The following is a 21,311-nucleotide window of genomic DNA, read 5'->3' on the forward strand; positions in this document are numbered from 1 at the left end:
CACGGAGTGCAGAGCCTGACATGGGGCTCGATCCCATGACCCCGATATCATGACCTGAGCTGAAATCAAGAATTAGACACTTAACCTGTTGAGCCACCCAGGTGCCCCCCATTCAAAAACTTTTTACATACCCATCCAGTACAGAATGGCTCTGGTCTAACTTCCATGAGAGCTGGGCTTGGGGACTGTCTTACTTACTGGAGCTCATATAAGAGAATTATGGCACACAATTTGCCTTGTCAGTGTTGGCAGATCAATCCATCTGTGTCTTCCTATGAAGATGGACTCATTGTATGTTTTTATTAACCGTAAGAAGAGTGAAGTATCAGGCCGGATGTTTGGAGCCCTTCTGTCTCCATGTAAGAGAACTATGTAAGTAGTTAAGTAGGACAGTCTGTGATTTTATTCTGTGCCCTCGGGAAGCAAAAACAGGAATTAAAAACGTGAAGATTTATTTTCCAGAGGAACTTGTGTTCACTATTAATGATCGCTATGATTAGACAATAAAAACACACAAAATTAAGGTCCTTGGCATCCCTTTACTGGTGAAATAAAAGGATGTGATTATGTGGCTAAAGAAGATAGATACATAGGTTGAGGCATATTTATGCAAAGTTCTCACCAATAGCTCTTTTTCTGTCTTTCTGTGGGGCTGGTTCTTCTGTGGACCTAAAACACAAATTTCAAAATTTTTTTTGGTCTTAATTTTTCCACCTAAAGCAAATGGAATAGGAAACTTTGTTGACAAGTGTTGTGAGAAGTAATTCATTGATAAATGTAAATGTGGCCAAATGGCAAAATGGCACAGGTTTTAAGTGCCTGTTATACCAGCAATGTTTCTGCATTGTAAATTTGAATTTTAAATTATATGGGGACAAATACTCAGCTTAGAACAATGCAAGTTTTAGTTTCCTCGGAGTGTTTATGAAAAATGAGGTAATTTGAGAGCTAACCACCAAAATCTATTTCAGATTATTTTTTCAGATGCGACATATTTCGTTGATTTTTTTCTTTACGCATTATTATTTAAATATTCAGATTTTTTTTCATAGCAACAAGGGGTATTGTATTAATATTTGCAATGACACATTAATGTGTGCCAAGAATGATTGTGTTATGTGGTTTGTTTATACCAGTAGTTATTTTTGATGTTAGCTATTCGGTGCAAAATACCATTCGTACACGTTATGGGAACATAAACTTTATTGCTGTCTCATTACCCTGCCGAAGACAAATATGAGCAAAAGAATAGCATCCTATATTAATCTTCCAAAGATTGGTTATGGGTAACCCAAGTGATTGTATTATAGTTTAATTAATGGAATAAGAAGGGAATAAATAGCTTTCAGTGCTGCTTGATATATGTAATTCTCTCCTGGCAAGATACGTACAGTGAAAAACGATAAAACAGTTCTGAGGGAATGCCTTTTTGTCTAGTTCGGTAATGCAATTTTCTTTTCTCTGCTCATAAAAAAAAGATATCTCCAACCTTAGGCTATATTTTGTAGTGTCATTTTAGGTATTCATTTTTGGGGGGAAATACTTGCTTCTTTGGCTTAAGGAATTAGATGCCATTGAACTAGAAAAAAAAGTATCTAAAATAGCTTAAATTGTTTTTTGATTTGTGAAATGTAAAAAGTCGTCACTGTACATGAGTGAAGCAACATTAGTTTCAATGACTTTGCCCGACCTTTTTCTCCTCTGCACAAACACTTGTCCTTTGCTAACGGTACCGTGGAAATTTCCCTAGGCAGAACAAAATCGGAGAGGTGCGTTCATGGAGGGAAAAAAAAAATTCAGATGAGGCAGCTAGTATTTTTGATGGTTTATTTTGGGTAAATTGTGGACATTTTTCTGTAGCTTTAAGATGTTCTGACAACAAATGCATCAGAAAGAAGTAAGATGTCACTGCAGATACAGAGGTACCGTGAAGGGTAGGGCTCTGAAGGTAAAACAAGGTAAATGTCTTTTATTTTCTTCCACAACAGCATGGTTACTGCCACGTCCTTCTAAACTCACATGCCCATTGCCTGTTGTTCAACTGGCCAGAACAGAGGCCAGAAGATCAAGATATTTGACTTCTCTGTGGACCAGAAGGCCTTACTCGTTCAATTGGCTTGAAGGGTATTATGGGTTGAATAGCATCCCCCCCACCAAAGTTACATCCACCTAGAGCCACAGAATGTGATCTTGTTTGGATGGAAGTAAGGTCTTTACAGGTGTAATTAGGTTAAAAGGAGGTCACAGTGGATTAGGATTGGTCCTGAATCCAAGGACTAGTGTCCCTGTAAGAAAAGGAGAAAACACGGAAACACACAAAGGAAAACACCAGAAGACCAAGGGGGCAGAGACTGGAGTACGGAATGCCAAGAAAATCCCAGATTTGCTGGCAACCGACAGAAGCCAAGAGCAAATCACAGAACGGACACTCAGAGCCATCAGAAGAAACCACCCCTGCCACACTTTGATCTGGAACTTCTGGCCCCCAGAACCATGAGAGAATAAATTCCTATTGTTTTAAGCTCCTGTGTTTGTGGTAACTTGCTCTGGAGGCCACAGGTAACCAATACACCTGGTGAGACAGCTTGCTGACGTTCCTCCTGTCCCATGGACATCCAGGTGAGCTTGTCGACAGGCTGATGCTCCTAGGCCTAACGGTACATCTGTGAGAAAAAGGGGGCATCTTCACAATTTAAGGGGGTTACTATTGTGCCCAAGTCTCTCTACCAGCCGCTCAACAGCAGGTGAGGCTTTAACAAATCAACAAATCAACAGCAGGTGAGGCTTGCCGCCTCATGAACAGCGTGTCCAGAACACAGAATCTCAGATTCTGCCATCTCAACACTACAGAGTATGATGACAAGACAGGAAAAAGCTCTTCAAGAAGCCAGCTCGTTCCTCCCAGAGTATCCTTAATTAGGTATGAGTAGTGTCCAAGATAATGGCTTCCACTGTTTGAAACGGAAAGGGAATTTTGCCCACAGCACCATTCTAATCTGGAGGATCGGGGTTAAGCTGGGACTCCAGAAATGCCTCCTGAGCTACCCCCATGCATGGGCCTGGACTGCCAGGGGCTACTCCCCTCCCCCCATGGTGACAAGGGAGCCACGGTCCTAGATGTTGACACCCGAACCGACCACGCCCCCTGGGGCGACATCCAGGGAACTGGAAGCTGTTGCCACACCTACTGACTCTGGGAGCACGTCACCCCAGGGAGGGAGGAGCCTGAGCCCAGGACTGGCTAGGTCATCGGTGTGACCCAGGACAAAATGAAAATGCAGGTTCAAAATCAGTAAGAATCAAGGCAGTGACCTCAGAGCAGCAGACCCAGTTCAGAGCCTTAGTAGGCATGGGGCCCTGTGTGACTGCTCCGGTCACAGCCCATGAGACTGGCCCCAGCTGGGGTCTGCAGAGCCCTGCTTCCGGCTTACCGAACCCGTAGATGGGCTGCCCCCTGTGCCGTCGCTCTAACGCACTAACAGGACCAAGTTCAAGTCTGTGAGAGTGGGCAAAACTAGCAGAACCCTGGCTGCAAGGGCCACTGAGAAATGTCCTTTTCAGCAGCCCAGGCTTTCCTGTTGAAGGAAGCACTTTAGAAGGAGCTAGAAAAGATACTAAGTGAGTCATGGACTGTAGCCCCCCAGATGTTCAGGCTGCAAGAAGCAAAGGAAACTTTGTAAAGCTGTGTGTTCTTTTCTCATTTTGTGGTTTCAAGACCCACCCACCTCAGTCTTAGCTCCTCATACCTGACGTACAGCAGACGGAGTAACAGGCACATGCATCGCTTCTCTGTGTGCTGCACCTGCTGGACCCTGGGGCTGTGGTGGTGGCAAAGGAACACGAGGTCCCTGATCTGGAGTTTCCTTCAAGGGGGCGGAAATGAAAAATTAACATGCAAACTACTAAATGAGATGATTTCAGATGATTGTTTCCAGGGGCAGAGTTGTTAAGATTCCAAAACATATCTCAACACCCTTCTCTTCCCTTGAACGCGAATGACAGCATTTTATCTCAGCCTACACCTACTTCTTGACTGATACCCTGATTTTCACTCTTAACTGCCTTCAGTCCATTCTCAACAGCAAGGTTAGAGAAATGCTTTTGAAAACATAAATCAGAGCACAGACATTCCCCGGGCTTAGATCCTTCCCATAGTTTTGCTTGCCCTTGGAAAAAATCCAGACCTCATTATTCCTTCCTAGACCACACACCAGCTGGTCTCTTCCTGTCTCTAACCCTTCCCCCACTTACCCACTGTGCCACACCAGTGTCCCTTCTGCTTTCTGGGACGTGCCATGTTCCTTCCTACCTCTGTCTTTGAACTCACAGTTCTCAGAGTCTTCTGCAACTCACTCCTTCTCCCCTTCCAGCTTTGGCTAATGTGTCACCTTCTCAGAAAGTTCTCTGGCCCCCTTGTCTAGGACAGAATCCCTGCCCCACCCCCACAGTTCCTCTGTATCTCAGCATTTTGCTTATTGCTCCCCAAACACTTATGATCTGAAATTATCCAGTCCATATGCTTTGGGGTTTTTCTTTTCTCTCCATGAGGCTCGAGACCTTGCCTGTCTTCTTGAGTCCTTAACCCCAGGCTCAGCCGAGTGCCTGGTGCATACTAGCAGCTCAAGAAATACTTGTTGATGGGCTGACTTACTGACACATGATGGATGAAAAAATAGCTACATTTGCCAGGCCTAAAAAGTTGGGTCATTCATTCATCATTTAGGCAGAAGGAATTAAACTCAAAACCTGAACGATTTTTTGGGATGGCTGTGGAGTTTGGGGAAATGAAAGCAGGGAGTTCAAAGTCACAGGCAGCAATCAAATCATGCAGGTCAGCTGTTCTAGAAAAAAAATGCAGGCTGGCTTTGGGGTGAAAAGTCCAGGGCAAATCTATCCAGTAGGACAGATGATCTCATACTTGTTTACTGGTTGTTTCGAGGTTATCCCCTTCCCGTTCACACGCTGCGAGCTCTCCCAGCGAGATCCCTTACTCAGAGAACAGAGACCCTGTCTTTCTCCAGTGGCCCGTGGTGGCCCCCAGTAGCACCAGAGTGACTCCCTGCTTTTTACCTAAGCTCTCCAGAGTAGGAAGATATTAAGCACTGGGAAGGCATGGCTTTCAGGTTTGTTGTATTTTGATTTTTTGGTGTTTGTCTGTTTGTTTCTCCTCGCTTTCCATGGGCTTTCTCCATAGCACCAGCAAGTAGGGCAGCCAATTCTCCAGATCCTTGGGACTGAGGAGGGTGCAGAGGAGTCCAAATTGGAACATATTAGTCATCTTTGTACCAGGCCACCAGAAGGAAGGTGTCCCACATCCTTCCTTTTTGCTCAAGGTCTTAGTTCGGACCGATTCTTCCAGTCATTTCATCCTCCGTATCCTGACGTGTAACCAATCTTTATTATTTTCCCTCCATTTATGGCTTTGTTGCGCTGCTCCGTTCTCTCTCTGGGCCCTGCTTCTCTGGCTTCCCTCCCTGATGATGTCTGCATTCGGCCCCTGACTCTACCATCCTACAACATTCCAGTGTGGCCTGACCCATTCTGTTTCCTGGGAGCTTGGGGTCCGCTCACACCCCAGACCCCCAAGTAGCTCTCCTGTCACATCAGCTCTGGGAGTGGGGGGAGGACATTTGAGTGATTGCTATTTCCTTAAATATGATCCTGTGATACCTCTGACTACAGGACTTAGGAGAAAAAGCCTAAGGATCCCTAGTTAGCTAGTGGCCCTCAATTATACAGAAGAGGGCTCTGCAAGCTTTCTCTGGAAAGGATAAGATAGTAAACATTTTAGGCTTTGTAGAGCATACAGTCTCTTTCATAACTACTCAGCTCTGCATGAAAGCAGTCACAGATGCTACAAAATGGGTGAACACATGGGTGTGCCTCTCTTCCAATAAAACTTTATTTACAAATGCTGACAGTGAGCCTTATTTTGGCCCGTGGGCCACAGTGTGTGGACCCCGGATAGGATAGATCTTTCCAGATGATATTAAAAAGTCTTCTTATTAAGCCCTTTCAAAGCTTGCTTTATCCCTACCACCCAGATAGGCCAGAGCTCCAGATACAACTTACACATCTGCATACCCATCTTTACTGGTTTTAATCATTTATTCTGTTACTCAGTTGGGCTTATGGAAACATTTGCTCCGCAAAATAAATGCTTGCATAAAGGCATTGGAATGGAAAGAAAGATCATGTGGAACGTATTTTTAGAGGATGTTTAACACCAGTTTGCAATATAAAAGATAGATACAGAGTTAGAGTGAATTATTAGGATAATTGAGGTTAACAAATGGTTAATGCTTTGATAATAGGATTGCTAGATTAATAGGAGAGAAACTCCTCTGCTGGGCAGAAGTATCCTCCCTCCCTGTTGGTAATGAAGTAGAAAGTAGCCCAAATAGCGCTTTTAAAAGTAAGTTCTTGATATTAACTTCTCTGTTCCTTATATTCCAAATTAAAAAGCATCAAATCACAGAGTTGGTAGACAGACCTCTGTAGTGGTGGTTGGCTTCCATCAAAGACTGTTTTCATCCTAAGTGCAATTTTCTATCTCCACGTCTTCATAGCTTATTTTGAAATGTGCCATTTTTAGACATGTACTTAGAAGGAATAGAAGGAGAAAGGAAAAACATCAGTAACATTTTAAGTTGACTTTCGGGTACGTTCTCACTCAGGGCACGTATCTGGACACTGCTTATCTTTGATAAGAAATCGGGAGATGATGATTAGGACAGGGAGGAAGCAAAGAGGAAGAGAAGCCTGTATTCCGGCAGAACACCCTTCCCTACAGTTATCTGGTCCCTGGAGGTCAGATGGGACTGCGGCCCGAGCGAGGACGAACAGGGCACTGACATACTGTTGACTAGCTCCCTACAAGTTGTCTGTGCCGGTGGGGTTCCTGCAGAGTTCCAGAGCTTTCTTTAGAGCAGCAGCGGCCCAACAGGGCTCAGCGCTGAGCAGATATTGCTGAGTCTAGAGAACGGAGAGCCTTAACAAGTAAATTCCATACCCCCTCGAATTTGTGCCTCGGCAGGGAGTCTTCAGCAGGAAAGCCTCCATATGTTTTCCTTTACTACAAGGAACTTCAGAGCATGAGTTCATTTCTCTTCAAACCTCCTCACATTGCTGGAAAACAGAACTGGCTGGCTGATGAGAAATGCCACCAGGAAGACAAGGGGACTCATTCAGACAGAGGTAGGGGAGCAGTTCTCCTTCCGAATTAGATACTAGTTTTGGAGAGGCTTCCTTTTTCCTTGGCTGCTTTACCTTCTGGACTTTGGCAGGATTTTGTTTTGTTTTTAAGGACAGTCTTTGTGTTTCACTACTTCCTGGTAGAGCTTGAAAACTTGGCAAAATAAATATAAAATGAAGATTTCTGCAAAATGTGTCCCACGGAGGATGGCGTATGCTCTGAGGACCAAAGGATTGTAGCTCAGATCAGTCTTGGCTCTTAAACAAAAAAGCCAAGTTTGCAATTCAGGATTACTTTAAAAAATATCACTGCAAGTAAGTACTTTGTCTTTGTTCTCTTCTCTTCCTTCTTACTCCCCTAATAAGCATCTTTTGCATTCTATAATCCCAATCAAGTTATCAGTTGGACTCCTTGAAACTTAAGATGATTTGCCAACTCATAAATTAATTGCAAGATGAGAAAGGGAGTGTCCTGCGCTTACCACCATTTAGCAGATAATATTTACAGTAATGTTTATGTTTTCATTGCCAGGAATCATTTCATTTCATTAATGTTTCAGGTGACTATCTTTTGCTTCCGTTCCTCCAGGAACATAAACTGTATTTTAGACTGGAAAATGAGCATGTAAAATTTTCTTCTGAAAAGAGCATTGTTACTACAGCAAGCCAATCACACATCAGCTTCTGCCGACTTCTCTGGATTGCTTAGGGAGATGCTCTGGTAAACCTGTAAATCCCAAGAGTAAAATTCCCTAAAACTGTAGCTTCTTGTGAACCCCTTTTGAAAATGCCATGAAATGGTGTTGCAGGTCTAGGGGACGGAAGACCTCAGTCCTCAGTCTCTGGCAAAAGGGCCTTGAAGCGTAAGATGTTTCAGCTGCTCTTGCCTTTCCTTGGATGACGCTGTGAAATTGAACAAAATTTCACAACGAAATGAAATTGCACATGTTGGTTCCCGCTCGGGTACCTAGAGTTGTCAGGCCGATCTAGCTGGATGAGGTTAGACAGTGCACAAGTAACTAGGGACATGGACTAGAAGTGGCCAGGGTTCTGTTCCCCTCCAGACTCCTAGTTTCCACCCCACATGTCCCAGGGCTCTCCTCCCTGTGTTCACTGTAAATCACGAGTTTACTATTGAATGGGGTCTTGGTACCTTTCTCAGCAATCATTTAAGGGAGGAGCTGGATGCTTCCAAATGTTCGTTAGCTGATACCTGGGCAAGACTGAACAGAGGAATGATCTATGCCTCCTCTCCCAGTCCCCCACTTTCCCACCAAAGCCATCATCCAGACGACAGCTTTCTGCAGACCGGCTGATCTGAAACAGTGCATTCAAAAGAAAGGTCATCACTGCAAGCCTCTACCATGAATGGAGAGTTGCCTTCTCCCCTCTGACTTCCCCGAGTCTTTAGATCCTGTCTGCCTTGTCCTCTAAGGCACATGATTCCTATTCGCCCTGGTAAACATCAGTCCTGATTGCTAACCCAAGGGCTCCCAGAACCAGCCCTGTTACTGTTTAGCCTGTTAGTTAAAGATCATTATCTGCTAGTCCATCTGTTATTTTCATTTAGGAGAGTATATGATTTCAGGGCCATAAATGTCCTTTAAATTCTCCCCTACATGTCGTGTAGGAGTTAGATGTAGTCCAAGCCTGCAGTCCTGTTGTGAACAACGGGAATCAGTGTCCCACTTTTGAAAGCATTAGCGGTAATGGCGCAATCTTGGATGGCCTGAGCAGGAGGGGGTAATCCCAGAGCAGTGGAAAATCAAGCCAGATGAGAGTCTGGTTCTTGCCATCCCGGATGGCCGTTGCTTTTAGAGGAATGACTTGCTCCCTGATTTAGCTGTGCGTAAGGATTTGTGGTGCTTTCTATTGGCCATCGTGCTGCTGCCTCCGTGGCCCCCTTATTGTTGCGGACTACCCATCAGTAGGGCAATTTGGGGGCTCAACTCTTAGAAGGGACGGCCAGGAAGAATATGAATTTCACTTCTTGTCATCAGTTAAGAAAATGATCGGTAGATTTCGCCTTTGTAAAGTGTCCTGTTATCTACCTACTAAGTGAGAGCGAGCCTCCATGACTTTATTTCTCCGCAGTCGCAATTATATTGCTGAATTTCAGAGGATCAGGTCATCTCTGCAACCTTGGACAACTCTCCTTTGTCAAGAAAATGGTTGCTTTGAGCAGGTATTCTATAAGCCCATGTCCTGGAAAAATCCGAGGTCCCGTAATCCTTTGGTGCTAAGAAGCGTTGGTGGTGATGATGATGATGATGTCGGCTTTTAGCAAATACTGGCTGCCATCTTCCGCCAGGTATCATACTCAGTATTCTGTAAACACTTACGACATTCAATCTTCCTTACCTAACCTGTAATGCAGGTCATGTAGGCAGCCTCCTTCATGCATTTTAATTGATGAGGAAGAACAAAGATCCAAGGATGCACCTGTCAACCAGCATCCTGTGTTCTTTTTGTTTGTTGTCGATGTTTCTTTCATTCAAGTGTCTAACAAAGGTCGTGGCTTGTCCAGGCTCCTCTCTATAGTACTTATTCCACAGGCAGCATTTCTAGCAGAAAATAGGCAGCCTAGAATGGGTAGCAGCCTGGCCTGAGGTGTGAAGAGAAATTAGGATTTGTGCAGTGAGTTTTCGTACCTCTGTTGGAAATGGATTTCATTTTCCTCTGCTCTGCATTAACCTCTTCGTAAAGTATGGTTTCACCCCCACGTCATGCTTCTCTGTGCTTTACTTTTGCAAAGTTATGGAGATAATTAAACCTTGTTGGCTAAAAGCATTGAAATCCTGGGGAGAAAACAGCACGTTAGTGAGCAAATGGGTCTTAGTTGTTTGTGTTGGGCTGGGTTCTCATTGAAAGCAAATAAGATAAACAGAAGACATAATAGTTAATTCAAGTTACTATAAGGTGGAGGGCATGAAAGGAGTTCAGGGTTTTTTTTTTTTTTATAGTATAAAACATATATTTTAAGTAAAATTTACCATAACTTCTCCTATTGTGAAATTTTTATTAACATATGACAAATTGGGAGAAGCTGATTTGTATATGATCACTGATGACATGGCATAGGAAATAATGAGAAAATGAATCAAGAACCAATACATTTATAAATTTGCAAATGGAAGACATTGAGGATTTAATAATATTTTCTCTTTGTTTTTCTGTCATTCCTAATCTAACTCATGAGAACATTTTGAGCTAATTTGCCACTTTTATTACATCTTTGAGTCAATGATGGTTTACTGAATATCTCTTAGGGCAGCACTTTCTAGAATAATCCGTGAGTGAGTATAGACTTTGGAGATGGTTTCCAAAAAAGGAGAAAAATTAAATCCAGGTATAATATCCACCCACTTTAGATGCAGAGAAATTTGAAACTAGACTAGATCTTGGATCATCTTATCCAACACCTTTCCGTTATGTATGCAGAAGCTGAAGCCAGTGTGGGGAAAGGAATTATACATCCCTAACTAGCTGCAGAAGTCAGATGAGAATTCTAGCCTCTGGCCTCCAAATTCAGGATCTCTTGTGTTTACTTTTTAGTTCTCTGTTTTTAAAATAATTTTTTCAATGGTAAAAAATAATAATAAAGATATAGCCCCATGATCAGTTATACTGCTCTTTTGCCTTTTAAATATGTTAATATAAAGTATCTCAAATAGGAACACTTGGGTGGCGCAGTTGGTTAAGTGTCTGCTTTCTGCTCAGGTCATGATTCTGGCATCCTGGGATCCATCCCCACTTAGGGCTCCCTGCTCAGCGGGGAGTTTGCTACTTTCTCTCCCTCTGCCCCTCTCCTCAGAGGGAGAGGAAGCAGCAGATTGCCCACCGAGCAGGGGGTCCCCCACAGGGCTCTGCCCCAGGACCCTGAGATCACGACCTGAGCTGAAGGCAGACACTTAACCAACTTAAGCCACCCAGGCACCCCCATAACTTTTTTTTAAATTCAACATTGTTTTGAAGATATATGCATATTGATACATAAGTGTCTAGTCCATTTATTATAACTGCAGGATAATACCACATTGAATGAATAATCCAAGGTTGGTTTATCCAAAGGAAATTTGGGTTGACCTTGCAGTTTTGCTGTTATAGTACTGCAGTGATCCTTGTACATATCTTACATTTGTGCTAGAATTTCTTGAAGGGAGTTACCTTCAAAGGGAGTGGAATTGTTGAGTCGTGGGGATGCACGTCTGTACTAGGTATCGCTGAATTGCCCCCCCAGACGGGACTGGTTTGTTCAGCCATTAAACATGTTGAGCAGTAGTTCTAAACTCTGACTGACAAAGGAATCAGGGAGCTTTTTCAAATTACTATTGCCTAAGTCCCAGTCTAGACCAATTAAATCAGAAACTTTGGGGAGGGGACCCAAGAATGCTATTTGTTTGAAAGTTCCCCGGATGAATTGCAATGCACAATAAGGGTTAAGAACCATTGATTTAGCATTTCTGTTTCCCTACATCTTTCCCAATGGTTGGTATTATCAGACATTCCATTTTACTCCTATCTTGGAAATAAGGACTTTCTAATTATGGGTAAAGCTGAGTATACATATTCTGGACAGTAATTGGGAAAGGGACTATATGATTTGCAAATATCTACCCCCAGGTAATAACTTACTTTTTCCGTTACCTATAGTATAATTTATTACATATAAATTAAAAATTTTTAATATTGGTTAAAGCTGTTAGTATTTTCCTTTATGGTTTGTATGTTGGGGAATCTTAAGAAATCTTTTCTCACATGACTTAATAAAATGATTTTTTGGTTCTTTTCTTCAAAAAGCTTTACAATAATACTTTTCCCCTGTGAGATCATTAAACAACCTAGGATTTATATTTCTGTATGGTGTCATGTACTGATCAAATTTTCTTTTTTTTTTTTTTGTATGAATAAGCAGTTGTCCCAGTATGATTTATTGATTAGTCCATTTTTTTCTCTGTCACATTTAATGCTATTGAGCCTCCATATGTCTGTTTTCCAAACTCTCCTTATACTAATACCACAGTTTTAATAGCCTTGTAATAAGTGAACCCTTTTTTACTATTTTTGTTCACGTGTGTCTTGCCTGTTCTTAGATATTTTACTATACCATATGAATCTAAGAATCACCATTTCAAGGTTTCATGAGAAACAGTGTTGGGATTTGGGTTATAATTCCATTGAATTTATAGATTATTTAGGGATGAAAAAAATAAAAATAAATAAATAAAAGCTAGATTATTTGGGGATGATTTCTATATCTAAGTATTAAGTCTCCCCATTCATGGAGATGATCTAGCTCTCCATTTATTTAAAGCTTAGTTTCAGGGTGCCTGGGTGGCTCAGTCAGTTAAACATCCAACTCTTGATTTCAGCTTGGGTCATGATCTCAGGATCCTGAGATCAAGCCCTGCATCAAACTCCACACTGGGCCTGGAGCCTGCTTAAGATTCTTTCTCCCTCTCCCATACTGTCCCTCTCTCTTTAAAGAAAAAAAAAAAACTTTCCTTCATGTCTTTAGTATACTTTACAATTTTCCCTACAGAAATTTCCCACATTTTTGTTTGATTTATTGCTAGGTACCTTATACATACTGTTGAAATGTTTGTTTTTACTGTAAATTTTATTTTTTCTTAAATACTAATTATTGGCTGATAGTTTGTAGAAATAGAATAGATTCTTGTTTAACTCGTTTTCAGTCCTCCTGAACTCCTTATTAGTTTTAAGTTTGTAGATTATTTGGATCTTCTAAGTAAGCAATCATTATATATGCAAACAATGATAATTATGTTCATTATCTTATGATATTTATGTATTTAATTTTATTTCTTTTAGTATATATTGAATTTATTTATATTTATGTATTTATTTATTTCTCCCCCCCCTCCGCCCCAGCTTGCTGTTACACTTAGCACCTCTTGTACGGTGTGAAATAGAAGCTGTGAAAGGAAGCATCCTATCTTGTTTGAATTTTATATGAAATGCCTTTGACTTGCTGACCTCAAGTGTTGTATTTTCTTGGGTTTTCAGTGAATAGTATTTTTTATCAGGTTAAGGAAGTTTCTTTCTATTTCTGATATGCTCTTAAGTTTTACCAAGGATGTGTTTTGCATTTTATTAAATACTCCCTGCATCTCTGAGAGGTACTTACGGGTTTTCTCTTTTAATGTGTTAATTGATGAATTAATAAATATTCCAAAATTAAATGATCCTTCTAATCTGGGAGAACCCAGATTAGATCACAATTTTAAATGTTCATTTGAAATTTAGTTTACTAACGTTATACTTAAAATTTTTATATTCAGGAGTGAGATTGGCCTGTAATTTTTCTTACTTATTTTATATCAAGTTTATCTTACCTCATAAAATGAGTTTTACGAAATATTATCAGTTTAGGCATGCCCAGTGGCTTAGTCGCTTAAGCCTCCAACTCTTAGTTTCTGCTCAGGTCATGATTTTATGGGTCATGGAATCAAGCCCCACGTCAGACTCTGCACTCAGTGGGGAGTTGGCTCGAAGATCCCCTCTCTCTACCCTCCCTCTGCTCTCTGTCAGTCACTCTGTCTCTCTAAAATAAATAAATCTTTTTTTAAAAAGATTATCACTTTCGTATTTTCTTTGGAAAAGTTGATACCAGATTAGAACTACTTTTACTTTGAAAGTTGATAAAAACTTGTCTGAAAGAATCCTGGTGGGGTGTGTGTGTGTGTGTGTGTGTGTGTGTGTGTGTGTGTAAACAGACTTTTCGCTAGTGATGCAGTTTCATTCATGCCTTTGGTCAAGTCAGGTTTTCTGTTCCTTCCTGAGTAAATGTAAGTTGCATTTACAGTGAATTCACTATTTTGGCTAGATTTTCAAGTGCACTGACATAAAAAATGGTTCTTGATAATTCTCTGCTAAAAAAATCTCTACCTGGCTGTAGTTATATCTCGGAAATTTTTCTTTGTGTTAATATAGTCATTTCCCTTTCTCTCTTTGTAAATTAATCTTGCACGAATTTGTCTCTTTATTGGTTGGTTTTTTTTCAAGACAAAAACCAGTTTTTGGTTTTCTAGGATTTTGTAATTCTGTCAGTAATTGGCAAATATCCTTGGCAGTCAATCAATAATTTAGGTGGGTATATTATTCTAGATTGGCATTTATTTTCATTCATTCCTTTAAAAATAGTCCATTGACTTCTGTTACTTATCTTCACTTTTGAAAAGTCTACTGTTGTGTCTAATTGTTATCCCTTGATAGATAATTTGTCTTTTCTCGCTAGTTGCTTTCATCACAATGTATCTCATCAGGGATTTGTCTTTTATTTATCTGGATTTTGTCTGAACCCATAGGAATCAGATATTTTAGCAGTTCTGGGACATATACAGCCATATATCTTTGGGAATTGATGCTTCCGTAACTCTGTTCTTCTACTGAAATTTATATTAGACAGATTGAGTTTTTTTGTTGTTATGTTGTCTCTTAACTTTATATTTATCTCCTTATCTCACAGTGCTCCATTCTGAGTTGTTTTCTTAAATCTGTCTTTCAGATCATTGTTTATGTCTTCACCTGTGTCTAAACCGCTACTTCACCTATGCATTAAGTTTTTTCATTCCATTGCTATAGTTTCTAGATAGTCTGTGATCATTTTGATACTGTCTTTTCCTTTTCATACAGCTTATATTCTCTTTCATATTAGTAATTTAAAACAGTTTAGGGGTGCCTCGCCGACTTAATTGGTAGAACATGCAACTCTTGATCTTGGGGTTGGGGGTCAAACCCTACACTGGGTGTAGAGACTACTTAAAAATAAAATCATTTAAAAGTTTAAAAATCTGTAATTTTGTTCACTCATTCAAATTTCTTAGGATTCAGAGTCTTTTATTTATTATGTCTATGATAGGAGTCTACTGATGGATGGTTTCTTCATGTGATTTGCAATTTAGGATCATCCACAGGGAACACTATAAAAACATGTAACTAGGGGCGCCTGGGTGGCTCAGTGGGTTGAGCTGCTGCCTTCGGCTCAGGTCATGATCTCAGGGTCCTGGGATCGAGTCCTGCATCGGGCTCTCTGCTCAGCAGGGAGCCTGCTTCCCCCCCCACCCCCTGCCTGCCTCTCTGCCTACTTGTGATCTCTCTCTGTCAAATAAATAAATAAAATCTTTTTTTAAAAAAAAGTCTTTGCCTTCGGCTCAGGTCATGATCCCAGGGTCCTGGGATCGAAGCCCACATCGGGTGCTCTGCTCAGCGGGGAGCCTGCTTCCCCCTCTCTCTCTGCCTGACTCTCTGCCTACTTGTGATCTCTGTCTGTCAAAAAAAAAAAAAAAAAAAGTGTAACCAGAGTGGATATAGCTAACCCTTCAGAGGCATTTTGCATTTATGTTTGCTTAGTGGCCTACAATGTGTCCTTAGGCTAATTTCTTGATTCAGGTTTTCCTGGACCATACACATAGCCTTCATTAGAATTCTGAATAGATGCTGTCTTTTCCCTTCACTTGGCATCTTCATAGAGACAGACAGTCATCATTACTGTGTCCATTTGCTTCTACATAGGATGTTAAACCTAAGCTTCTAGGTTACTAAGACTTGCAAGCCCCCTTAATGCAAATCAGAGTCTATTTGTGTCCTTACCACATTGCTTTTTAGATCTCTCTCTTTCTTTTTCACTGTTGCTTTCTCTCTCTCTTTCTTCTCTTTCTCTCTCTCTCTCTTTTCTGCAAACTCAGTAATGTATTTGAAAGAATGATGTCTTTTTATCTGTTACTTCTAAGCATTTGTAGTGGCAAAATGGTCAGACTTTCTTGAGAAAAGTTTTAGAACAAGAAGTCTTACTTTGGTCTTCTGACATAAAAAAAGAAGTCTGAGAGGGGCCTTGGCTGGCATGTTCAGTGAGGTATGCAATTCTTGATCTTGGGATCGTAGGTTCAAGCTCCACATTGAGTGTAGAGATTACTTCAAAATAAAATGTTTTTTTTAAAGAGTAAGGATTTCACAACTGCTATTTTTCATGCAAAGTGTTCTTGCTGGCTTTTGTAGGAATGCAGACAGACTGTCCAAATATCAGCTCAAAAATTATTAAAGTAATGTAACCCTGAATGTTTTATGACTACTGAGGAGTTGCATTCCTTTGAACTTCTACCACAAACTCAACCACAGCTTGGTGTGTTGAGAACAACGGGCTGGTGGTGAGGAGGGCCTGTATCCTACTTTGAGAAAATTTTCAGGGAGTCTTCTATAGGCGGACAAATATTTTCTGAAGTAGTATGAATGTCTTTTGCTTTTCCTTATTGAGACACTGGAAGGTCATACTTTCTGAAAGGTTCTGATAAAAAGCCTGAAGTGCTTTCTAGCTCTAGAATTCTGTGATTTTCCTACTACCTTGAGACATTTTCCCAACAGGTCACGTAGCCTGTTTACGGCTTTGTAACCAAATCTTAGGTATCAAAGGTGTGCGGTCTTCTCAAGACACTCTCTGGTTTTCCCTGCTACTCAGCACTGCACCATATGATGTGGATCATATTCAAAATTTTTTGTTGTTAATATTTCTTGATCTTATTTGTCCACATATAATTTTTATGACATGTCAAAGACTACACTCCCAAGGAAATAATGAGTTGATTAAAGAGAATGTTGGTTATTGAAAGTTATATAAACATGACATATTTTGAAATATACACTGTTGTAAGTTTTTATTACTTCCACTGGACATGCTATCATTTTGAGATATTTTGTCCCAAAATTCTCTTTGGAAGCAACAAGTTAGTAATAAGACACAGTTGGAATTAAAACAAAGGCTTTATTTAAAAAATACAGCAAATATTATTTCAATATTTGATACCCAGAGTTATTTCTGAAGCCTCACCATATTATTTTAGATTAAATATCTAAAACAAATTACTACAAAAATAAATCGATCTCTTTGCTGAATTTTATTCTGTGTTTGGATTGAGGTGGAGTCCATTGTTAGCTGCACGATCAGAGCACAGACGCTGAGTCTTTTTATTTTCTTAATTAAGAATTACCGTTCCAAACCCTTGTCAGTGGTTTACAATGGCAGTAATCCCTACCAAAATAATTGTTATTCTAGATCCCAAGTGGTTGGCCAGAACATTAACCTCACCTTGACCCCTCATAGTCACAGGAGAGAGAAACAAGGGCCAGCAATCATGTCTAGAAAACTATAGAGCTTGGGGTGCCTTCTAGATTATATAACTTGCCTTTAAAAATAATTAGAATGTGTTTGTCATTTAAAATGGCTGGAATCAGCAGGACTAATGAAAATGTTTAAGGCCTTATCAGTCGGAACATGAAGGGCTGGCTCCAGAAAGTGCTGACCTTGAAATTTTTGCATTGCTTTTGTTGATCCTGTCTGCTGATGCACACGGTCTGCTGATGTGTGGCTTGGCCAGCCATAGAGACTTACTCATCCATGATATATGTGGAAGGGGCTTCCGGGCCTCTACATGCGCTGTGCCACATTCCTCCTGTTCTCCAACAAAGCTTTTAATTGGAGGCTGTGACTAATGAGCCTGAAGTCCCAGTAGAAATGGAGCCCCGTCTTCCACCACCCATTAAGATGAGCTCAAGCCCCGGGCTTATCAAACTTGAACCAGGAGAAGCTAGGGCCAAAGGCTTGAGATAAAACAGTCACTGAGAGTTTCATAAGCTGCATTAATAATCCTTGGCCAAATTAATCCTTGGCTATGGGAGCCAAGGTCCTTCCTGGCCCTGGTCATTAAAGGCGACGTCGCTCTTTTCAGGAGAATCCGGATTAACCCCGCTTTACCTAAGGTTTCTCTGAGGCTGTTTCTCCAAGTAATCTCCTGTCTTTGTGCAGAGAAGCAATCTCATTCTTCCCGAGATCATGTGGGATGAAGTCAGTGCTGGAGGTGGGCCATAGTGAGTGAGCTGGTGAGAAATGTACAGAAAATCTTGATGCAGATGGTTCTGCTTTAGGATTTCTGTTACTTTTTTTTTAATTTAAAATTTCAATTATGTGCCTTGCCTGCAGTGTAATGGAGGAATAAGCAGATTAGAGGAGAAGCAGGACAAAGAACTCATACCCGTTACCTATTATTTCCTTTATTTGGCTGGGAATGTCAAATAAATTAGGTCATTAAAAATCAGTAAGTTACTGGGACCAGGGAGGAGCTCATGCTCCTTTCCTAAGACCTTAGCCCTGATGTTTGAAAGGACGCTTGAAGTTCTCATTTGGCCTTTGGTATGTTATAGACTTCATACTTCTAAGTGGCCTAAGTGACTCTGAAGACATATTCAATAAAGACACTTTAAAGTCCTTGAAATATACAAAAATTCTTAATTTTAAAACTGTTATATTCTTGCCACTTTTATTGTTGATTTTTATTTTAAACAGCTGTCTCTCTACCCTATGACTCTATTAGTTCTTGTGTATATATATCCGTATTCTATCATTTCTACATATCCATCTCATTTACTTTATAACTCCGTTTACACATTCCTGGAAAATTGGCTTGAATGCCCTTTCATCCTGTCCACATTGGCCATTCAGTCCTTGGTTTTTCATGGAGCTCTTCTTTCTTTCCCCTTTTGTGGCATTCAGTTGGCTCACCATTGCTCTTAATCAGGTCCAGATTCATGATCACAGACCTCATGAGTCTCTGCCCATATGCCCCGTCTCGCATTACCTTTGACTCCCCGGCCTCCTCCTCTCACACGAGAAATGAGTCTCCTCACATTGCTTCCACGTTCAGTATGTAAGTGACAACCTAGCCTTACAATGAAAGCTTCCTCGATTAAAACTGTTGGTTATTTGAAGTTGTTACTGGCTTCAAAGACATGATATAACTTGAGCAGTTATTTCCTGCATAAAAACATGGGTAATTGGAAAGCAGTTGGAAGGCTATGTTTCATTATCTTGCTGGATACCAGATTATAGGCTCTTTTAAGTCAATTACCAGGTTTCAGGTCCTGTAGTATCATGTGGGAACCCATGAACCCTTAATTTACACAATCAGTACCACAGCAATTAATAATGGTGGTGGTCTCCAACTCTCTCTGTAAAAATGAATTTCTAGCAGATAGATACCGAGAACATAGAGTTGGCAGAATACCATGGAGTCCCTGCATTACACTTAAAAAAAAAAAAGAAATTATACAGAAGTAGGTATCCAAGAACCACCCAAAGCAGATAAATCACCCAGCTGCTCATAAAATTCAGAACAATATCTGTTGAAAGTGCTTTTTATGCACCTAGTGACTGGCATATAGTAGGTTCTCAATAAATATTAGATGTACTGTCATTGGACTGTATTTTCAACATCATGTGATTAATCACCTTCATTAACTTCTCCAGCCATTTTTCTATAAAATCTCTAGCTATTTCAAGGTTACTTTAAAGACTCCTAAAGGCTATTATGAACTCAGTGCAGCAACTGGCGGTCACAAACTTTAACAAAAGTTGAAGTTTTCAGCACTGATAAGATAGTGACAACAGCTCTTCCTCAAAGAGAAGTGAGAAATGAGAGATTACTACATGAATGATTTAGTTAAAACATAAAGAATTATTGCACTTCAATGTTACTGAATATTGAAACAGATAATAGTGGAAGATATGTCATCACCTTTCTTATATTTTATTAAAAATAGGAGTACAAGCTGTGGTCCAAGGTGAATTTGGAGACTGATTTAAGCTCTATAGACTTAAGATTTTACACTTATCAATAATAGTTACCTTGTTCTTTGATTACACGGTGTTTCTTTTGAGTTATTTTAAATTTTAGAACATTGAGGCAAAGATGTTCAAATTCAACCTTGGAGCTTAATACATCCTATCTTCTGCCAGAGACATTTTACTGATCCTGTGTTATTTAAAGGCCAAGTAGAACTGTTATGGTGAAAATCTGAAAAGAATGTCAGAACTAACGCAGTATGGAGATCACATTTTCACAGAAATAATGATTCCAAGTCTTGTAATTTAATTTTCATGGTTAAATGAACTTGTCTTTCTCCTACTCCAGAAATACAGCCTACCACATCCTGAACTGCAGCCCCCCAGAAAGGAGACCAAGTCCCTAAGTTGGAATTCCATAATTATGCCCACCCCACACCTTCATACCCAGTAGCAATTTTTTAATTAAAAATGAATTCTAAGCCTATAAGCCTGTTCTCCCTGAGAAAATCATGGGAGAGAGAAAGATGTGCTCTATATTTCTCTTAACTAAAAATAAAGTCACTTAACCTAGAAAAGCAGTGAGACTTCTATGTCAGGTGAACTGTCGCAGAGAGGAAGAGACTGTGTTACCTGGAACCGAGAAAAAATACGTTTCTGGCACTTTCTCAGGGGAGTTGAGAACATTCTTCCTAGGAGCATTTCCCTAGCTTGATTTTATGAGTAGATTATTAGAATCTAGCCCTCTGTGTTTGTGGGCATAGTTCTGTGATAAACAGTTTCCACATTTCAGTGCCTCCCTCACAGAGAAGTGAGAAATGAGAGACGACTACATGAATGAGTTAGTTAAAACATAAAGAATTATTGCAGTTCGATGTTCCTGAATAGTGTGTGTATTATTCACACCATTATAGTGCCTCATCACTTTATTATAAAAGTGTGTGTATTACTCACAACATAGTCCAATGGCGTGATGATGAAGATGGTGTAGGGGCTCTGTTCTAGGCAGAGCCATCCCATCAGGAACCCAGTCTACTTATAATGTGCAGGTTTGCTAGCTTCTAGAACCCTCTAGAACCTTCTAGAACCCTTCTAGAACCTTCTGCATTCAGCTGACCTGGTAGAGAAAAATCTCAAGGGACTTCCCAGAAGGTCTTCAGGAGCCAGATCTGAAAGTGGTGTATGTCACTACTGCCTCGGCCCATAGGCCAGCACTCAACCCTACGCCCCTACTAACCGCAAGGGAGACTAAGAAATGAGGCATAGGTGGATGCCAAGAGGAGGTAGAGTAGGATTTGAGGACCACAGAGCAGCCTCTGTCGCATCTTCAGTAGTTGTGAACTGGGTTTAATTGACAGAATATGTGAAAATAGCCCCAGGGTTGGTCCTGGATGCTAGCAGCTATAGGAAAGTATATAGGACCAGCATGTCCATTCCAGAAAGCTAGAGCTTTATGCTGCCTATTAAAGACAGTGTTCAGTTTTAG

The 21,311-nt window shown here is 40.6% G+C and overlaps 2 protein-coding genes across 8 annotated transcripts in view; one reads left to right on the forward strand and one right to left on the reverse strand.

Moving 5' to 3' along the window:
* Window positions 1-534: 534 nt before the first annotated feature.
* On the reverse strand, window positions 535-20,856 carry LOC309870062 (uncharacterized protein). 5 transcript variants are annotated; one of them, XR_014314455.1, is made up of 5 exons: window positions 20,780-20,856; window positions 17,963-18,084; window positions 9,846-9,992; window positions 3,747-3,863; window positions 535-669 (listed from the first exon to the last, which is right to left on the reverse strand). XR_014314455.1 is itself a non-coding variant. In XM_082742139.1 (4 exons), the coding sequence occupies exons 1-4, from the start codon at window positions 20,843-20,845 to the stop codon at window positions 606-608; spliced, it is 369 nt and encodes a 122-aa protein (XP_082598265.1). In that variant the 5' UTR covers window positions 20,846-20,850; the 3' UTR covers window positions 535-605. The 5 variants fall into 5 exon arrangements, 2 of the variants coding, with proteins under 2 accessions (XP_082598265.1, XP_082598264.1); XR_014314454.1 differs by lacking the exon at window positions 17,963-18,084; XM_082742139.1 differs by lacking the exon at window positions 9,846-9,992 and having other exon boundaries at window positions 20,780-20,850.
* Window positions 4,959-21,311, forward strand: part of KIAA1217 — a 377,430-nt gene continuing 361,077 nt past the window's right edge. Inside the window, exon 1 of one of the 3 annotated variants that reach the window (XM_082742072.1) lies at window positions 4,959-5,123. The gene's annotated coding sequence lies outside the window, so the exon portion shown is untranslated. Of the gene's footprint in view, window positions 5,124-6,923; window positions 7,510-21,311 lie in introns of those variants that run through there. The other 2 variants (XM_082742091.1, XM_082742090.1) reach the window with 2 other exon arrangements.

The sequence above is a fragment of the Mustela nivalis genome (assembly GCF_964662115.1).
Source record: "Mustela nivalis genome assembly, chromosome: 7".
Lineage (NCBI taxonomy): Eukaryota > Metazoa > Chordata > Mammalia > Carnivora > Mustelidae > Mustela > Mustela nivalis.